Source organism: Cornus florida, unplaced genomic scaffold, assembly GCF_030987335.1.
Source record: "Cornus florida cultivar Cherokee Brave unplaced genomic scaffold, ASM3098733v1 CherokeeBrave_3.0.0_Hap2_Chr02, whole genome shotgun sequence".
NCBI lineage: Eukaryota > Viridiplantae > Streptophyta > Magnoliopsida > Cornales > Cornaceae > Cornus > Cornus florida.
In genome coordinates, this window is record NW_026775572.1 from 22,555,064 (window position 1) to 22,573,100 (window position 18,037).

The window sequence follows — 18,037 nt, forward strand, 5'->3', positions numbered from 1 at the left end:
ATTCAGGTATAATATTCAAGTATAATATTCAAGAGGACGGCTAACTGGGTCAACTCTTATCCCTAACGAAATGGTTAGTAGTCACTTTCCAATTCCCTATAAATGTGTGGCCACTTGTGAATTCAATAAACAAGCCTGAAAATCACTGCTAATTCTCACATTCCATCACATACAATTGGCCTGCTTTTGATCCTCCCCATTTTGCAGCTGCGAAAGCCAACTGAAAATGGCAGCATCATCATCATCATCAAGGCCTAATATTCACTCCCTTCCTGAACAAATCTTGATTCAGATCCTCGTTACACTACCGGCAAAATCACTGCTACAGTTGAGGTCAACCTGCAAATCATGGTACTCTCTCATCACCGATCGTACCTTCATTGATGCACATCTCAAATACCAGACGAGCTCAACCAACAACTATCTCCTCCTCAGGTACAAATATGAGCTGCATAACAATTATAATGTCTGTTACTCAATACGTTACGATGATGAATCGTTTGCTCAGTATTTTCAACCCGAGCTTCCACTAGATTTCAAAAACTTAGATATATACGGGTCTTGTAATGGGTTAGTATGCTTGTCTGAGAGACCATTAACTGCATCAAGCACCATATATTTATGGAACCCGGCACTTAGAATATTGAAAACCCTCCCAAAATCTCAAATAATTGATCTCCCTGTGGATACTCATAGTACCTTTATAGCCTTTGGCTTCGACTACCGTGGTAATGACTACAAGGTAGTGAAGTTTGTGTGCGTCCGACCAGCCACGGATGATCCATCCAACACTCCGTTCCTGGTTGAGGTTTATAGTCTAAGCACGGACTCTTGGAGAAAAATTGATGTCTCTGCCCCTTCGTGTTGTATTGCTGATTGGCAACCTACAATCATGAACGGAGCTGCCTATTGGACTGCATATAGGAAAACCGAGGGGAAATTGGTTTATAGTCTTTTGCAATTCGGAATGTGTGATGAAGTTTTTACAGAGGTAATGCTGCCGGAAGGTAGTGCTCGGTGTAGATATCCATGTATTACGGTCTTTGGGGAATCACTGTGTCTTTATAATTTTGGTTGGAGTACATTGTGCGAGTGTGATGTGTGGACAATGGAGTGTTGCAAAATGGGAACTTGGACAAAACGATGTACTGTTAATTTTTCGGATCTGAATTTGACACAGATAGGCTTCAGAAGGAACGGCGAACTTCTGCAAGTAAATCACAAAAACGATCTGGTGTCTTATAATCTTGAGAACCAGCAAGCTACGGATACTGGAATCCATGCTCGTCGAATTTCTTATCTACATTCTTATGTGGAGAGTCTTGTTCTACTTGACAAGGGAGATTCGTTTTTCACATCATCCTCATCCTAGCAGATTTTTGTGATGCCACAAATGATAAGAAGAAATTGTGAGATATGTATGTTTTTTTTTTTCGGTAAATAAGAGGTGAGGTGAGTTATTTACTCATCTTAGTCATATTTTTAGACTTGTGTTCGTTGTTTCTTCTTTTGTTTTTGTTATTGTTGAGGCAGATGTAATGTGAAAGTTAAATCTGCATCAAAATTCCATTTTGAATGATAATGTATTTCAATTTGAAAATGGTGTCATTGTATTTGTGTATTGTTAAACTTTTCGATTCTCCAAGTTACCTTTATATCGCTGAAATACCACATGTGCAGGTGGCATGTTGCTTAGTAATTTCTTGCGTTTTGGGGAGATTCAAATGAAAATCGCGTGTAATTTAATCATATCAAGCATTAAATCATAACTACTTATGAGTTGTTATAGTCTTGAATGAGGGTAGAAGTACAGGGAAGATTGATTGTGCACTTTTTAAATGTAAAAAAGTTATAAGTTTATCTCATAACTTGGTTCTTCTCTGATTAATTCTTTTTTTTTTTTCTTTTCCCTGAACTTGTAGAATTATTTCAATGTATGGGTTATATCTAACACAATTTCAGTGGTCCTGTTTTATATTCGTTGCTGTCAATGGTCCCACACCCAATTAATTGCTAGCATTTGGAACCTACCCAATTCTTTATTTGATTCTAGTGAGAGGAATTGTTCTTCTCGCCTAACCTAGTGTTGTAGCTGTGAGGTAGGTTACTGTATCCCTAGTTTGGTGCCCTACTGCTTGTCTCTGTCCAAATGTTACCCTAATTTTGTTGATGGTTCCCGCCTTTCCTTTTGATTGACAGTTACTGTTTTTGCGGGTTGGGCTTTGCCCTCCAATTGTTTTGGACATTTCTTTGGGCTTATACGCGAGTTACTTGGTTTAGCACAGGTCTAAGGGCTGGCCACAAGTCCACAATTCCATTGAGTCTAGTTCGGGATCGATTTTCAAGCAGACATGTTTTTTCTATCTTTTAATTCCTTGACAAACAACAATATGCGGGCACGGATGGATAGTGAGGCATGATTCTGCTGAAATTTTTTGTTATTATATTTTATATTTTTAAATTTGTATTTTTTTGTATTCATGTTCATAAAATTTTAAAATTAAATTATAAAAAACTCCTCTATATAATATCTAACTTGTACCAAAAAAAAAAAAAAAAAAAAAAAAAAAAAAAAGAGTTTGATCATTCTTTTAGCATCTATGTTGTTTCTTTCCGGCATGATCGTCTATCCTTATCCTTGACTAGATAAGTGCCGGATGCTCTTGTAGCTTGCAGACAATATTGACTTGAAAATATAATAACAATAATATAAAAAATGACCATTTTTAGCGTAAGTAAATAGTAAATGATTGTGCAATTTTTAAATGTGAAAAAGTTATAAGTTTTGGTCAAAACTTGGATCTTTTCTGATTAATCTTGTGTGTTTTTTGTTAGACGGATTAATCTTGTGTCTAGGTGGAGCACTATTTGGAATTGACCACAATACTCTTAGAGGACTTTAGGTTCGGGTAAGGATTCTATTAGCGATTCGGACCCTCAGATTCGGATCACTATAATATTATTGTCTTCTTACATATTTACTACCGACACAACTCATTCTTTTTTTCTTATAGAGTTTAGGTACTTTATATTTAACAAGCTATTATTAATGACACTGAGACTGTATAAATCACTTTTGGTAAGACAAGTATTTATATGTAATTAACTTACCTTCTTTTCTTTTCTTTTCTTTTTTTTTCATTTTTTTTTTTTTTTTTTTAAGGTTTAACACGATTGGATAGTGTTGTCTTCTCATATATTCAGAACCATTTGACTACACTGCTCATCTTTTTTCTCTTACAGAGTTTAGGGTTTAACACTATTTCATATTATTTTCTTATGTGTAATACTAATTAATATAGCCTGATTGGTAAGTGCTACAAGACCTAGTGCATTGGAACCCATGGTCATGGACCCGAATCCATTAGTATAAAACATTTTCTTTTCCAAATGAAATCTTCTAAGGTCCGTTTCGTTAGCGTCAAGTAATCACTTGATTAACCTAAACACATTTCGATAGCGCTATCTTCTCACATGTTTAACTATACGGCTGCTCATGTCATATATTAAGCATAGTTGAACCGTGGCCTAACTACACCATTCATCTTTTTCTTTTAGATTTAACAATATCCTATAGTGTTTGTTTACTCATATATTCATCACACTGTTCAATTTGGCAATAGCATGTTTGGGTACTCTTTGCACACCTTTGACCTGTTTTTGAACCTGCTCTGCCGTGCTTTGAATGACTATTGGTGTGGTACATAGTGGATTTGATTTCATAGTCGGCTTCTTGGGCCTATGTGTTGGACTTGTTGGTTTTGTGTAGTTTTGTTTTTTCTTTTGATATGTTCTTTCTTTCCGGCATGATCGTCTATCCTTACCTTGACTAGATAAGTGACGAATACTCTTATAGCTTGCAGACAATATTGATGCCACAAAGGATAAGAAGAAATTGTGAGATATGTATGTATTATTTTTTTTATTTTTTTATTTTTCATCGGTAAATAAGAGATATGTTCTTACTTCTTTTGTTTTTGTTATTGTTGAGGCAGATGTAATGTGAAAGTTAAATCTGCATCTAAATTCCATTTTGAATGATAATGTATTTCAATTTGAAAATGGTGTCATTGTATTTGTGTAAAGTTAAACTTTTCGGTTCTTCAAATTATCTTTATATCGCTGAAATACCACATGTACATGTGGCATGTTGCCTAGTAATTTCTTACGATTTGGGAAGATTCAAATAAAAATTGCATGTAATTTAATCATATCAAGCATTAAATCATAACTACTTATGAGTTGTTATAGTCTTGAATGAGGGTAGAAGTACAGGGAAGATTGATTGTGCACTTTTTAAATGTAAAAAAGTTATAAGTTTTGCTCATAACTTGGTTCTTCTCTGATTAATCTCTTTTTCTTTTCTTTTTTTCTTGAACTTGTAGAATTATTTCAATGTATGGGTTATATCTAACACAATTTCAATGGTCCTGTTTTATATTCGTTGCTGTCAATGGTCCCACACCCAATTAATTGCTAGCATTTGGAACCTCCCCAATTCTTTATTTGATTCAAGTGAGAAATCTGTTCTTTGACAATTACTGCTTGTCTCTGTCCAAATGTTGCCCTAATTTTGTGGATGGTTCCCGCCTTTCCTTTTGATTGACAGTTACTGTTTTTGCTGGTTGGGCTTTGCCCTCCAATTGTTTTGGACATTTCTTTGGGCTTTCCTTGGGCTTACACGCTAGTTACTTGGTTGAGCACAGGTCTAAGGGCTGCCCACAAGTCCACAATTTCATTGAGTCTAGTTCGGTTGATCGATTTTCAAGCAGACATGTTTTTTCTATATTTTAATTCCTTGACAAACAACAATATGCGGGCACGGATGGACAGTGAGGCATGATTCTGCTAAATTTTTTGTTATTGCATTTTATATTTTTAAATTTATATTTTTTTGAATTCATACTTATAAAATTTTAAAATTAAATTATAAAAAACTCCTCTATATAATATCAAACTTGCACCAAAATAAAATATAAAAAAAATAAAATAAGAAACAGAGTTTGATCATTCTTTTAGCATCTATGTTAGTTTCTTTCCGGCATGATCGTCAATCCTTATCCTTCACTAGATAAGTGACGGATGCTCTCGCTGACAATATTGACTTGAAAATATAATAACATTTATAAAAAATGACCATTTTTAGCGTAAGTAAATTATAAATGATGGTGCAATTTTTAAATGTGAAAAAGTTAATAAGTTTTGGTCAAAACTTGGATCTTCTCTGATTAATCTTCTGTTTTTTGTTAGACTGATTAATCTTGTGTCTAAGTAGAGCACTACTTCAAATTGACCACAACGTCCTTAAATGACTTTGGGTTCGGATAATGACCCGGTTAACAATTCAGACCCTCAAATTCGAATCATTACAATACTATTGTCTTCTTACATATTTAGTACCGGCACCACTCATTCTTTTTCTCTTATATAGAGTTTAGGTACTTTATATTTAACAAGCTATTATTAATGACACAGAGACTATATAAATCACTTTTGGTAAGACAAGTATTTATATGTAATTAACTTACCCCTTTTTTTCTTTTTCTTTTTCTTTTTCTTTTTTTTTTTTTTTTTTTTTTTTTTTTTTAAGGTTTAACACGATTGGATAGTGTTGTCTTCTCATATATTTAGCACCGTTTGACTACACCGCTCATCTTTTTTCTCTTACAGGGTTTAGGGTTTAACACTATATTTCATATTATTTTCTTATGTGTAATACTAATTAATAGAGCCTGAGTGGTAAGTGCTACAAGACCTAGTGCATTGGAACCCATGGTCATGGACCCGAATTCATTAGTATAAACACATTTTCTTTTCCAAATGAAATCCTTTAGATCCGTTACGTTAGTGTCAAATAACCACTTGATTAACCTAAACACATTTCGATAGTGTTGTCTTCTCACATGTTCAACTATATAGCTGCTTCTGTCATATATTAAGCATCGTTGGACCGCGGCCTAACTAAGCCATTCATCTTTTTCTCTTAGATTTAACAATATCCTATAGTGTTTGTTTAGTCATATATATATATATATATATATATATATATATATATATATATATATATATCACACTGTTCAATTTGGCAATAGCATGTTAGGGTACTCTATGCAGACGTTTGACCTGTTTTTGAACCTGCTCTGCCATGCTTTGAATGACTACGGGTGTGGTACATAGTGGATTTGATTTCATAGTTGGCTTCTTGGGCCTATATGTTGGACTTGTTGGTTTTGTGTAGTTTTGTTTTTTCTTTTGAGGGGGAATTCCCCTTTTATATGTTCTTTCTTTCCGGCATAATCGTCTATCCCTATCCTTGACTAGATAAGTGACGAAAACTCTTGTAGCTTGCAGACAATATTGACTTGAAACGAAATATAATAACAATATATATATATATATATATATATATATATATATATATATAAGTAAATTATAAATGATTGTGCAATTTTTAAATGTGAAAAAGTTACAAGTTTTGGTCAAAACTTGGATTTTCTCTGATTAATCTTGTGTTTTTTGTTAGACTGTTGTTTTCTATCTAAAGTATGGGTAATGCCAATTCAATGGCCCAAAAGAAAGATCTTTGATTGATTCTAGTCAAACAAATCTGTTCTTCTTTGACAATTAGCTGCTTCTCTGTGTCCCAAGTTTGTCCATGCTTCCCGCCTGTCCTTTAGCTTGACAGTTAAATGGTTATTGTTTTTGTTGGTTGGACTTTTGGCCTCTAATTATTTTGGGCTTTCCAATGGACTCTAATTGTGCTTTAATTTCTATCTCCTTTTATGATTATTTTTTTGTGGGTTGGGCTTTTGCCTTCCGATTGTTTTGTACTTCCTGGGGCTACAATTGTTCTTTAGCTTCTCTCTTCTTTGGAGCTCACTTTTCTCTTTGTAAATTTCCCCTTGTGTAGCTCTGTACAGTTTCTTTCTCTTTATATATATATATATACCGAGATAACATATACTTGTCAGAGAAATTAATTCTAATCTGCACTTGATTTTTAAATAATAACTCGGGTTCTAATTGCATGAAATTTTGTAGAAAATGAATTGAGGTTAGCGAGAATACATTTTCTTAGTTGATGGTAGGGGAGATTCTTTTTCCACATGGTAATGGAAATGGTGGACATTGTGTTCAAAACCGAGCTTCCAGTACCAAATTCAAAATAGATTCCATCTCTCCAGCGAGATAGATTTTGAAGGGTTAATTTCCTATTCTGGCAGTAAATTATCTTTTTGTATCTATTATACTAGATATAAAGTTCATCTTGCTTTCAATGTTATTTATTTATTTATTTATTTTTATTTTTGTTAATTGGAGATTGTATTTGATTTATGTTTCAGTTTTCATATGAATTATCTTTTTTTATAAAAGAAATTATCATAATATTAGCTACACCGCATCACTTGCTAACTGTACATAGATTTCTTTCATTCAAAGTTTAACAGCAACTTTGAATGAAAGAAATCTATGCACAGCTAGTGAGTGATGTGGTGGAGTTGATACTTTGATAGAAGTACTTTGTATTGTGTTCAATCCATATACACCTATTTGTTGACTAATTCAATTATTTCAGGAATTTTATATTTTTTGAGCTTTTTGGGGGTGCAATTTGATTTATGACTAATTCAATTATTTCATGATTTATGCATCAACGATATTGTGACAGTAAGTTGCACACAAAAGATTAAAATACACAAGGTTGATGTTGATCCTAAGAGTACCAATACAATTTATACATGATAGGCTAAATGTTTTCTTTGATAAGTTTTTTGTGTTTTTTAGAATCTGAATGTTACAAAAGCACACCAAAAATGCACTTCTGTCTCATTTTGATGCCATTGATGGATGCACAGACACAGAAAAAGTCTAGAAGAAACTACAGAGGACCGAAAAGAGCACTAGTAGTTCCCACAAGTCAATTTAAAGCATTTTCTTTTTTTTTTTTACTAAATCAGTTTCTATTTTTGGAATCATAAATGTTATAGAATAATTGAAGAAATTGAATGTCAATTAGTCAACTCTTAATAGTTAATAGTACTATTAGGATAAAATTGGCTTTGAACCACATAAAATGATTTGTATTATCCTCCACTGCTCCCTGATGTTAATCATCCTTCCATCAGGAGCGAGCTTTATTTTGCTTTGAAGTCTAAAAACTTTAAGCAACGATTTGATTTGATTCGATTCTCTGGCTTGGTGATTTTAAGCTTTATTGTTTAAAAGGTATCTAAAAAGAAGCAATTGTTGTACGTATGCTTTTGGGAGGTTACAAAGGCTGAAACTTCTAGAGTTTCATTTTGAAGGATACCATATACCCATAAATATTGTAAATTGTATGGTTATGTTATGTTTGGCAGCACCAAATTAAATTGTGTGACGGAAATTTAGTTCGAACTTTGTCCTAAAATTCTTCTAATTCCACCCCAATTCGGTGCTGCCAAACATAAGATAATGTATGTAGTAGTGTCATCGACTCATCCACACAAGTTTTTGATGATCAACATATTTGCATGCTCTGCGTGATCAGGAGTACCACCAAGCTAACACTACTAAAGATTAGATATCATCATAACCTGCACCATATATGTTCATAAGTCCATAGACCAAGCCTGGTTAAAGAATGGATCTCTCATACCTTGAACTAATGTAGATTTTACATAAGTCCTTCTTCAGTGCCTTCTCACTTGATGCTAACCGAGCAAATAGCGCTCATCAGGGTGGTTTGCTCAGGTTAACCAAGAAAGCCTTGGCGCTCAAAGGCGAAGCACAAAACAGAGCACAGTGCAAACATGTGAGGAGCAGGTAATTAGTTCAAGACACAAAGAGAATGGTGGAAATTTTCTTAAATCAAATTAATCATTAAGAACTTATATTCATACTAATTTAATGCAAGGAGCAACATAAATAACAAAAACGGGTAACCTTGTGCATACAGATTTGAGATTTCCTGGACTATTTCTCCTAATGGATTTCACATAGCTATACAAGGTACCTTTTATTATGTCCATCTTTTCTTCTATGAGGTTAACCAGGTGCAATGTACACAAAATTATTTAAAACCTTTCATAGCCAACTACTGAGTAAGAACAAAACCCCCCACAATATAATAGAAACTGAACGTGAACAAAACAGGATATCACTATCTGTTAGTAAATCAATGAAATAACCATGAATATGAACACGTATAACAGTCTTACAGACATGAGAAAAATTTCATAATTACCCGCTATTCAACATAGATAAAGATTTTTAATTAATAGGCTGCCAAAGGAAGGAAAAAGCTGCATATAAGTGAAAATAATAATAATAATAAAATAAAATAAAATAAAAAATAGATGCACTATTCATAGAAATATAGAATTCAATACAGAATTTAGGTTAGCAATACCGACAGAATCTGATCACAAAACCTGGAGGAAACTTGAGGAGTAAAATTGACAAAGTACAGATAAAAACCTCGAAAAGAAACATAAACACAAAATATGAAATCTCCCAGAAATAACATCATAAGACTAGTACGCTCGCACTCCAAGCAATATCCCATAAATACATGCAAGTATGAGAGTTTAACTATTTGGAGTCACAGAGTGTCAAGGATATTTCAAAACAAAATTATGGAATATAAAAGTTAAGCCATATAATCTGAAATAACAAACATCAAACATTCTATTATTTTTCTTAGCATTAGAATCCAACATCAGTATCCGTTTACTCTGGACCATATTTGAGATAAACTCCATGAATTTGGAAGAAAGTTTTAACAGTTAATGGGAAGTACCTTTTCATTGTTAGGAAGCTTTTTGCAAATTTTTTGGTTAATGGAAGTTACTAATTTTCTTTTATGCCTCTACTCTACATGAATGCAATTTCTCAACCCTTTATGTTCTGTATCTGGCATTGCTTTATTTCTCGGTCCGCTCACAGTAAGCTTCTCTTAGTGCCACCTTTTGAATCTACATTTCTTGTGCATCTTTCTTCGCCTCCACTCTACCTTTCGCAACTATCATTTATTAACCACAAAGTCAGGCTCGTTACCTGTGTGGTAATCAGGTGTATGCAAAAGTTTTTATTATGCACTTCTCTAGGGTCAAATCATTATGTATATTCCCCAATCAGCTGAATTGATGAAATGGGTACTAATCGTCATTAAACAACTCACTAACTTTGATTACCACAAAATGGTGCAATTTAAGGTCAAATGAACTCAATGAGGAATCGTGCGGTAGTTAATACAACGTAGAGGAACGTAATCATCGTATTCAGAAATTAATCAGCAAGTTTCTATCCTAAACTCTATACACTATAGTATATTAATCAGAAATTAATCAGCAAGTTTCAACAAAGGTATATATATATATATATATATATTTTGTGGCAAGGCTATGACTTCAAAGTTGGATGCACTAAAGAATTCAATCCTAAACTCTTGAAGCAATAGAGTATTCATCATATTCAGAAATTAATCAGCAAGTTTCTATCCTAAACTCTATAGTATATTAAACAGAAAGTAATCAGCAAGTTTCAACAAAGGTATATATATATATATATATATATATATATATATATTTTGTGGCAAGGCTATGACTTCAAAGTTGGATGCACTAAAGAATTCAATCCGAAACTCTTGAAGCAATAGAGTATGCGAAAGGCAAGAAACTATGATTAATAGGTAAAAGAGAAATTTGGAATATAACATATGTTGCTGGAGTGCATTCATCAGTTGTAATATACTGACCACCTATTGCATGCTATACAGTTCCAAAAACAACAAGGCAACTTTAAATAGGTTCATCAAAGACACTTCATCTTTTTAAGATCTGTTTCCATGAGAATAACAGTTGAAAGTGGTAAAAACATTAATAATAAGTCAGACACGAGTAGTAATGGCAATACCATATTAAACCAGAAATTCCCAAAGCAATCGCAAATATTTCATCAAAGATTCAGAAATTTGGTAATATTAATGAATACGGAAATTGATATATTAAAATTAAATCCTCCAATAACAATATTAACTTCCTTACCTGTCTAAGTTGGATGACAACACCATTATCTTTTGAGCCTGTTCCATAGCCTGTAGGATAATATCACCTGTGCAGAAGGGTATACATGGAGATTACATGCATCCCCATTTAAGCATTGACAAGGCAAGGACACTTTTACAAAGTCATCTAATACTCTTTGCAAGCCTGATAGACCCACCAGTAGCAGGCAACAAGATAATGAAAAACTTGGAAGAGAGAGATACACTTTGCAAGTCTGATAGACCCACCAGTAGCAGGCAAAAAGATAATGAAAAACTGGGAAGAGAAAAAAGAATTGTTTTTGAAAAAACTAGAGACAGAAAAATTGAGAGAAAGAGAGAGAGAGAGCAGTACTTATGTTTCTGTTCATTTGTTTCATTGTAGTTGTCTATTTTCTTCTTTTCTCAAACTGTAGTCAACCTGTGTTGAATGTTCTGTCAATATATGAAAAAGGACAAACAATACGGGACTTAAGTGGCAGTGTTAATTGAAGGTATAATAATTAGGATAGACACTTTTGCATGAACGATAGAATTAAATCAAGAAGCCTACCAATAGGCAAGAGGAAAGTGAATAAATTTGGCTCTCATTTACGGAGGCAGGGATATAGCAAAAGAGAAAAAGACATAACTACCAATCCAGCCCAGTGTCGCATCATTTCATGCATGACCAAAATGAGGAATCTATTAGCATACTGTCATGGACAACCAGCTTGGGGAAGACCTAAATAGGTACCCTTGGATTGGGAAAGCCACCTAATTAATTACCCTTCTCCCCACATAGAATGTGTGGTCATCTTCAACATTTAGTAGAAAAGAACAATAACAAAAAACAATAAAAAAAATATATACCCACTTAAGATCAGAAAGCACATCAAACGAAAAATAGAAACATAACAAACAACTTAGAAGGATAACAACTAGGATTGTTCAGTCTTTTCATAATACGGAAGCTACTTTTGTAATCCTACGAATAAAAGAATAAGATGTAATTAACAACTAGGAGTCTAGGAACCAATTGAGCCAACATTTAAGAAAAACTGTCAACAACTAATATAAAAAAGAAATTAAAAAAATATATAAATGTTGAAAACAATCTTAAAATTTTGGAAACAATATAATCCAAGTGAAAAACGTGAAGGGGCAGATATGAAGAAGCTATTCTTGTACTCTTTTCAATCTTATGCAGTCCTGCTTGATATTTGTAAGTGTGGTAACCACTTGCCTGCTCTAGCCTGTTCTTGAAGACACTGATGAGTTGGTTATCAGAGATATTGAAAATAAACACTGTAACACAAACAAGGCCTTCTCTTTTAAGACTGGGGATAAGGAAAGAAGATTTAAAACATAACAGATAAAAGACTTCCTATTATAGGTCTCTATTATATTCCAGGGTGGAACTAATATTTTAGCTTCATCTTCTTGGGAAAAGAAAAAATTATAACCTAAAAATATTATGAGTAAAAACAGCCCGATCATTGATCACTGAGACAGCAACTCAGCCCCATCTAACCATGTTGCCAGGTCTAGTGACAAACTATAAGGAAACTCAGATCCATTATGATAAAGAGGGGCTTTTTTCTCTCTACACAACAAGCGAGAGTCTAGAATCAGTTATCAACATTGAGATACCAACCAGAAAGCACATGGCCTACTAGGCCATTGTTAAAGAAAACAACAATCGATAAATAAAATACAAGGATTTAGTAATTAAGTCGGTAATTTAAAGACAAAACTTGAATTAAAAATAAGAAGCAACCGCGTGACTCCTTAGTGGACGCTTTGGGTAAAGTATGGAGTGAATAATGGAATAGAGACAATTAAAGGTTCAGTTCAACCAGGTCCTGTCATGATTAACTATCAAACCGTATTGAACTTCAAATTCAGTAAAGGGAGACCTACACAGCACACCTTTTCACTGCATCTGCTCCATATATGCAAAGGATGTAATTGTTACAGGTAAAGTTGTACCCAACCACAACAGGATCAAACAAGTTAAAAGATAAATAAAAATTACTGCCATAAATTATATCCATTACTACAAAAGTACATGCAATAACTACTACAACAACAAAAGGAGGCTTACTTTATTAGGTAGCCTTAACCTTATTGTCCCCAACAACAGAAAGTATCGGCAGCGTATTCAGGAATTCATCGAGGCCCTCAAAGAATTCGATGCCATCCTCTTCCCCATTCCCTGCAGCATTTCCTTCACTCATTCCCAGCACAGGCTCTTCAACCTCATTACTAAATTCAACGTTCAAATCCAGCTTCCCCGATTCTTTTGCAACCTTCACCGTTTGCTTCTTTGATGGCACTGCTTTCTTGCTTGCACCAGCGTATGACACATTTGACACCCCTAAACCATCTTGTACTACAGCCCCGGGCATTGAGTTTTCACCACTACCCCCTCTAACATTCTTTCCTTTTTCCACTTGAGGTGTCTTCATATTTTTAGCTGGCAAATCCTTTCCCTTCACATTTTTGGCTTTCTTCTTCTTTCTAGTACTACCCCATTCATCATCAGAATCATCACTTTCTGATATCTCCACAAAAGCATCCTGGTCCTCTTCAATATAAATCCTAGGTGCCAAGCTCTTCCGACTATTCACCTTCTTTGATCTTGGAGCAGTAACATTCACATTTTCCTCCACAACATCAACATTTCCGTCAACCACATTCTGCCTTGGGACGACTTGAGGACAAGTAAACATGGGTGAAAATGGTGTCCAATTCCGAACCCCACCCTTATTTTTCTCCAAATTCGACATCGAAACCCCCAAGGGGAAAAGACTCCAACAACAAAAATACGCCTCTTTCCCCTCAGAAATCGGTGGCGGCGACGGAATCACTAACGCATGAAATGCTCTACTGCAATTCTGACACCGAAGTGTGCAATCTTCGAAAACCCTAGGATACTCATACATGTAATAACAATATGGGCATGCAGTCCAAAAACTCGAAGTTTGATTATCAGTATTATGAATGCCAGGCTCCTCTGTCACAACTTTTTCCTTATCATTTATATTAGTACTCCTAGGGCTTCGCCTACCGGTGTGTTGTTGCTGATTTACTTGATCCTTATCATTGATATTCACACTCCTAGAGCTTCGCCTAACGGCTTGTTGTTGCTGATTTACTTCATCCTTATCATTGATACGAGTACTCCTAGGGCTTTTCCAAACGGGCTGTTGCTGATTTACTTGATCCTTATCATTCATATTAGTACTCCTAGGGCTTTTCCAAATGGTTTGTTGTTGTTGATTTACTTGATCCTTATCATTCATATTAGTACGCCTAGGGCTTTTCCAAACGGGCTGTTGTTGCTGATTTACTTTATTATAATCTTCTTCTTGTTGTTTTGGGTGTTCTGGTGCTCGGCTCAACCCGATCTCCACAATCGGATCGAGCTTCGGGCACAAATTGTGTTCATTGTCATAAAGAGATTTTCTGGAGGGGTTGGAGAGGACTGACCAGGCGTCGGAGACGAGCTTGAAGGCTTCGTCGGCGAAGGCTAGCTTGTTCCGGTTAGGGTTCAAGAGAAGTGCGAGTCGGCGGTACTGTGTGGCGATGAGCTGCAAGTCGTGAGTCGGACGGACAAGTTGGAGGATCGAGTACCAGTCGTGCTGATTGTTGAACCGACTCTCGGCGGCGATGAGTGTGTCGGCGACGGCGAGGATCCGGTCGGCGTATTCGAGGCCCGGGTCGGACTCGCGGGCTCGGATCGCGAATGTCTTGCTGCCGATGAGGTCGCGGGAGGTGAGGAGCTTGTCGGCGATGAGGAGCCACCGCTCGGCCTCCGCTCTGCTGCCGCTGCTACTGTTGGGGTGCTCCATTCTCTTCTCTCTCTCTACTTTCTCTCTCTAATAAGTGTTTTTTCTGATTTCTTTTATTTTGTCCCTTTTTGTGAAGAAAGTGATGGGAGGAAGGTAGTGAGTGTACGGCGCGTTTGTTTGGGTGGATTAAAAAGCAGATGGCGGATTTTGTAGAAATGGTGAGATTTTAAGGTCATTAAGGTTCACTGTGATTGTTGATTGCATGTGACTAGGATGTCGGCATCGAAGTCTGACGAGGTAGAGCAATATAATGACACAAATTACAAGTATACCGCTTATTCATTTATTATTTACAGTACTATTTTTCTAATTTCCGTGAGATGGGATTTCCTTCCTCGTATCCAACCATCAACTGAAAGTGAAAAAAGCATACCTAGTGATATCAAGAAAGTGTGCACGTGTGAGTAACAGTGGCAGCTTACTTTATAAACTTTTCCTCACATATTTTTACAAATTGTCTGTTACATATTTGACAGTGAATTATAAAGGATTTTAAAAGATTTGAGAGTATTATATATATAAATTATATAGATATATTTTCATTGGATCCTTTGGTTCTACCATTAATAGTACTAGTTTTTCAAATGATGGGGCCATATGGGAAGTATGTGTCAGTGTCACCTCTCATGTGATGGTGTTTTGATAAAAAGGAGAGCGTAATGGACATGAGATCTAATTTTGCTTAATTTATTTGGTTTATAGAATAGGGAGTATGATATAAAAGTTTGGCTATTGTGTATCCTACTCATTTTACACCCGTTTACTGTTTTTAATTGGATTGGAAGACAACAGCTGTCCTATTTAAATTCTAAATCAAATGATTTCTTAAATTTTTACTCATATTTTTAAACATATAAACCAAATAAATACTTTTTCAAAATTTATAAAATTGTATTAAATTAACCAAATAAATATTAATGTTCTTCCAAAGGGTAATTTTGTATATAACATAAGGTATAAAAATAAAATAATAATTTCTCATTTTATAAAGGGTGGGTGCGAGTAGTACAATTTTCACTTTAAAACTTGTCCCAGTCCAAACCCATTAACTGAACCAATAATGGAAAAAATTACTTCAACTAAGGCCAGCAATTAATCAAACCTCTTGTCAATCTAGAAATTGGAATCGGACTCAACTTTGGATAGCAGACCAACGAGGAACAGACAGCTTGCCTTATTTGGTTGTAATTTAGCTCCACTTATGCCATTGTTTTGTGGACGACTCGTGTGCCAAGGCTAGTCTTGTGCTTTAGTCCTTTTGAACCACTTCGGTTCTCATAAATATATATATAATTTTTAATTAGAATAATTACACTTACCTCCCATAAAATTAAGGATAATTACAGGCAATACCTTCTGCGCACCGTCGTCCCTCAAAGTTTGCTTCGTCCTATCACATTTGCCCTCAACAAATTATAGAGACATTTTCATTTTTATTTTTTACTTAAAATTATTTATATACCCCAATTTTATATGCCCTCCACCACCACCACCCACCTCAACTAGCCCTAGATTCAGACACACTCAACCACAAACCTTAGAAACAGATCGAGACCCAATTCTGTTGCCGACAGGCTTGCCATCGCATGAATCTCTCTATACATTCAGAGTATTGATACTCTTTAACGTTCAACTCGTAGTTTGAATTCAACTCCGGAGTGGCCATGTGAGTTCGGGAACTCAAACTATTGAAACCCATCAAAACAGGGGAATTTGAGCTCTGATTTGCAAGAAAAGTAGCGTCACAGCCTAAATCGAAGCCATTGTCAAAAGGATTGTTGCAAACAACATTAAAGAGTGAAGAGCAACAAGATTTGGGTGGCAAAAACGACTGTATCTGTGATGGGTCGAGGGAAAATGCCGCCTGTGACGGAGAACAGGAGGAGGACGAGTCCATTGGTTGTAACAACAGATTGTGGTCAGTTGGGTTTGAACAGAAGGTCATGTTCATGTCCTTGAATTCATGGTGGTTTAGGATGGTGTGGATGTCTTGGTGAGATGGGTTGAGAGCATTGTTTATATACCAGTCACTTTCGAGCATGGATTTGAAGGTAGAGAGAGAAGCGTTCATGTCGTCGTCCTTTGTATCTCCATTGTTGTTTCTTGTCCACGAAACTGCGTCGTCGTCTTCTCCTCCCATCCAACCGACGTCGTTAGCCTTTGGTAGCATTTTAGGCTCTCTCTCTCCTCTGCTTTACTTTTCTGGGTTGTTGCTTCTTTAGAGAGAAAGAGAGAGAAGGCCCAGAGGTAAAGAAAAAAGGGCAGTAGCTTTTCAGGGTACAAATTTGATGAGAAATTGAAGAGAGAGAGATATAGAGAGATTCGAAGTTTGAACATTAAAGAGTATCAATACCGTGGAGTAAATTCAGAGTACAAATTTTGCAGGGCCGGCGGCGATGATGGTGGCACTACTGATTTTGCCAGGCAGGCGGCGAGGGTCTATTAAGGCCGGCAACGACATGGTCTACAGCGACGGCGGTGACGATGTGGTGTTGATTGTCGTGGTGGAGGAAGAGGAGTGCTGTAGAGGTACTTGATCGCAAGCATTAACAGGGGAGCCGAAGATGGTACAGTGGTGATGAATAGAAGCAAATGAGCTGTTTGAGAGGGTAAGCTTTGGTTGTCACCAGAATGACACGAACTAAGTCTATTTGGGTGCTTGGGATTGAATCGTACAGATATATACACACACACACATATATATTAGGCGTTTGCTTTAGAAAACCAAAAATTAGTTGCCGCGGTGGAGAGAGAAAGAAAGAAAGGATGGACGGCGGTGTAGGGATTTATTGGCGAATCCCAGTTTTAATCAGCAAGCCCCAAGCAACAATGAAAAGGTTATAGAACCGAGAGCTTTATTTGCAAATTTAGGGCTCAAACCAGGAAAGAGAGCTATTAGGGTATACGTGTCATTTGATAACTTGTCATAATTATTAATATATAATGAGGGTATATTAGTACATTCACATAGATTTCTAAGACTACCGGCCGGAGATCGCATTTAAGAGAGTCACTGTAATATATGAAACGTTAGGAGTATTATGTGTAATTAGACTTAATCTTTGGGGAGGTAAGTAAAATTATTTCTTTTTAATTTTATCTTTCTAAAAAAAAAATATGGGTCCAACTACGTATTGAATGTACCCAACTTTCGTGCACCGAATGCATCCGAATA

The 18,037-nt window shown here is 35.6% G+C and overlaps 3 protein-coding genes across 3 annotated transcripts; 1 reads left to right on the forward strand and 2 right to left on the reverse strand.

Annotated features, from left to right (window-relative positions):
• The first annotated feature begins 226 nt into the window (after nucleotides 1–226).
• LOC132295834 (F-box protein CPR1-like) lies at nucleotides 227–1,372 on the forward strand. The gene has a single exon (XM_059794108.1). The coding sequence runs from the start codon at nucleotides 227–229 to the stop codon at nucleotides 1,370–1,372; it is 1,146 nt and encodes a 381-aa protein (XP_059650091.1).
• Nucleotides 1,373–13,021: 11,649 nt separating this feature from the next.
• LOC132294236 (uncharacterized) lies at nucleotides 13,022–15,004 on the reverse strand. Its single transcript, XM_059792018.1, has one exon. The coding sequence runs from the start codon at nucleotides 14,860–14,862 to the stop codon at nucleotides 13,117–13,119; it is 1,746 nt and encodes a 581-aa protein (XP_059648001.1). The 5' UTR covers nucleotides 14,863–15,004; the 3' UTR covers nucleotides 13,022–13,116.
• Nucleotides 15,005–15,887: 883 nt separating this feature from the next.
• Nucleotides 15,888–17,671, reverse strand: LOC132294237 (transcription factor ICE1-like). Its single transcript, XM_059792019.1, has one exon. It carries the CDS (start codon nucleotides 17,030–17,032, stop codon nucleotides 16,400–16,402), a length of 633 nt encoding a protein of 210 aa, XP_059648002.1. The 5' UTR covers nucleotides 17,033–17,671; the 3' UTR covers nucleotides 15,888–16,399.
• Between the last annotated feature and the right edge of the window lie 366 nt (nucleotides 17,672–18,037).

What these genes read in the sequence shown, in the direction of transcription:
- LOC132294237 (XM_059792019.1), bottom strand. Translation starts at nt 17,032, where the DNA reads ATGCTACCAAAGGCTAACGACGTCGGTTGGATGGGAGGAGAAGACGAC.
- LOC132295834 (XM_059794108.1), top strand. Translation starts at nt 227, where the DNA reads ATGGCAGCATCATCATCATCATCAAGGCCTAATATTCACTCCCTTCCT.
- LOC132294236 (XM_059792018.1), bottom strand. Translation starts at nt 14,862, where the DNA reads ATGGAGCACCCCAACAGTAGCAGCGGCAGCAGAGCGGAGGCCGAGCGG.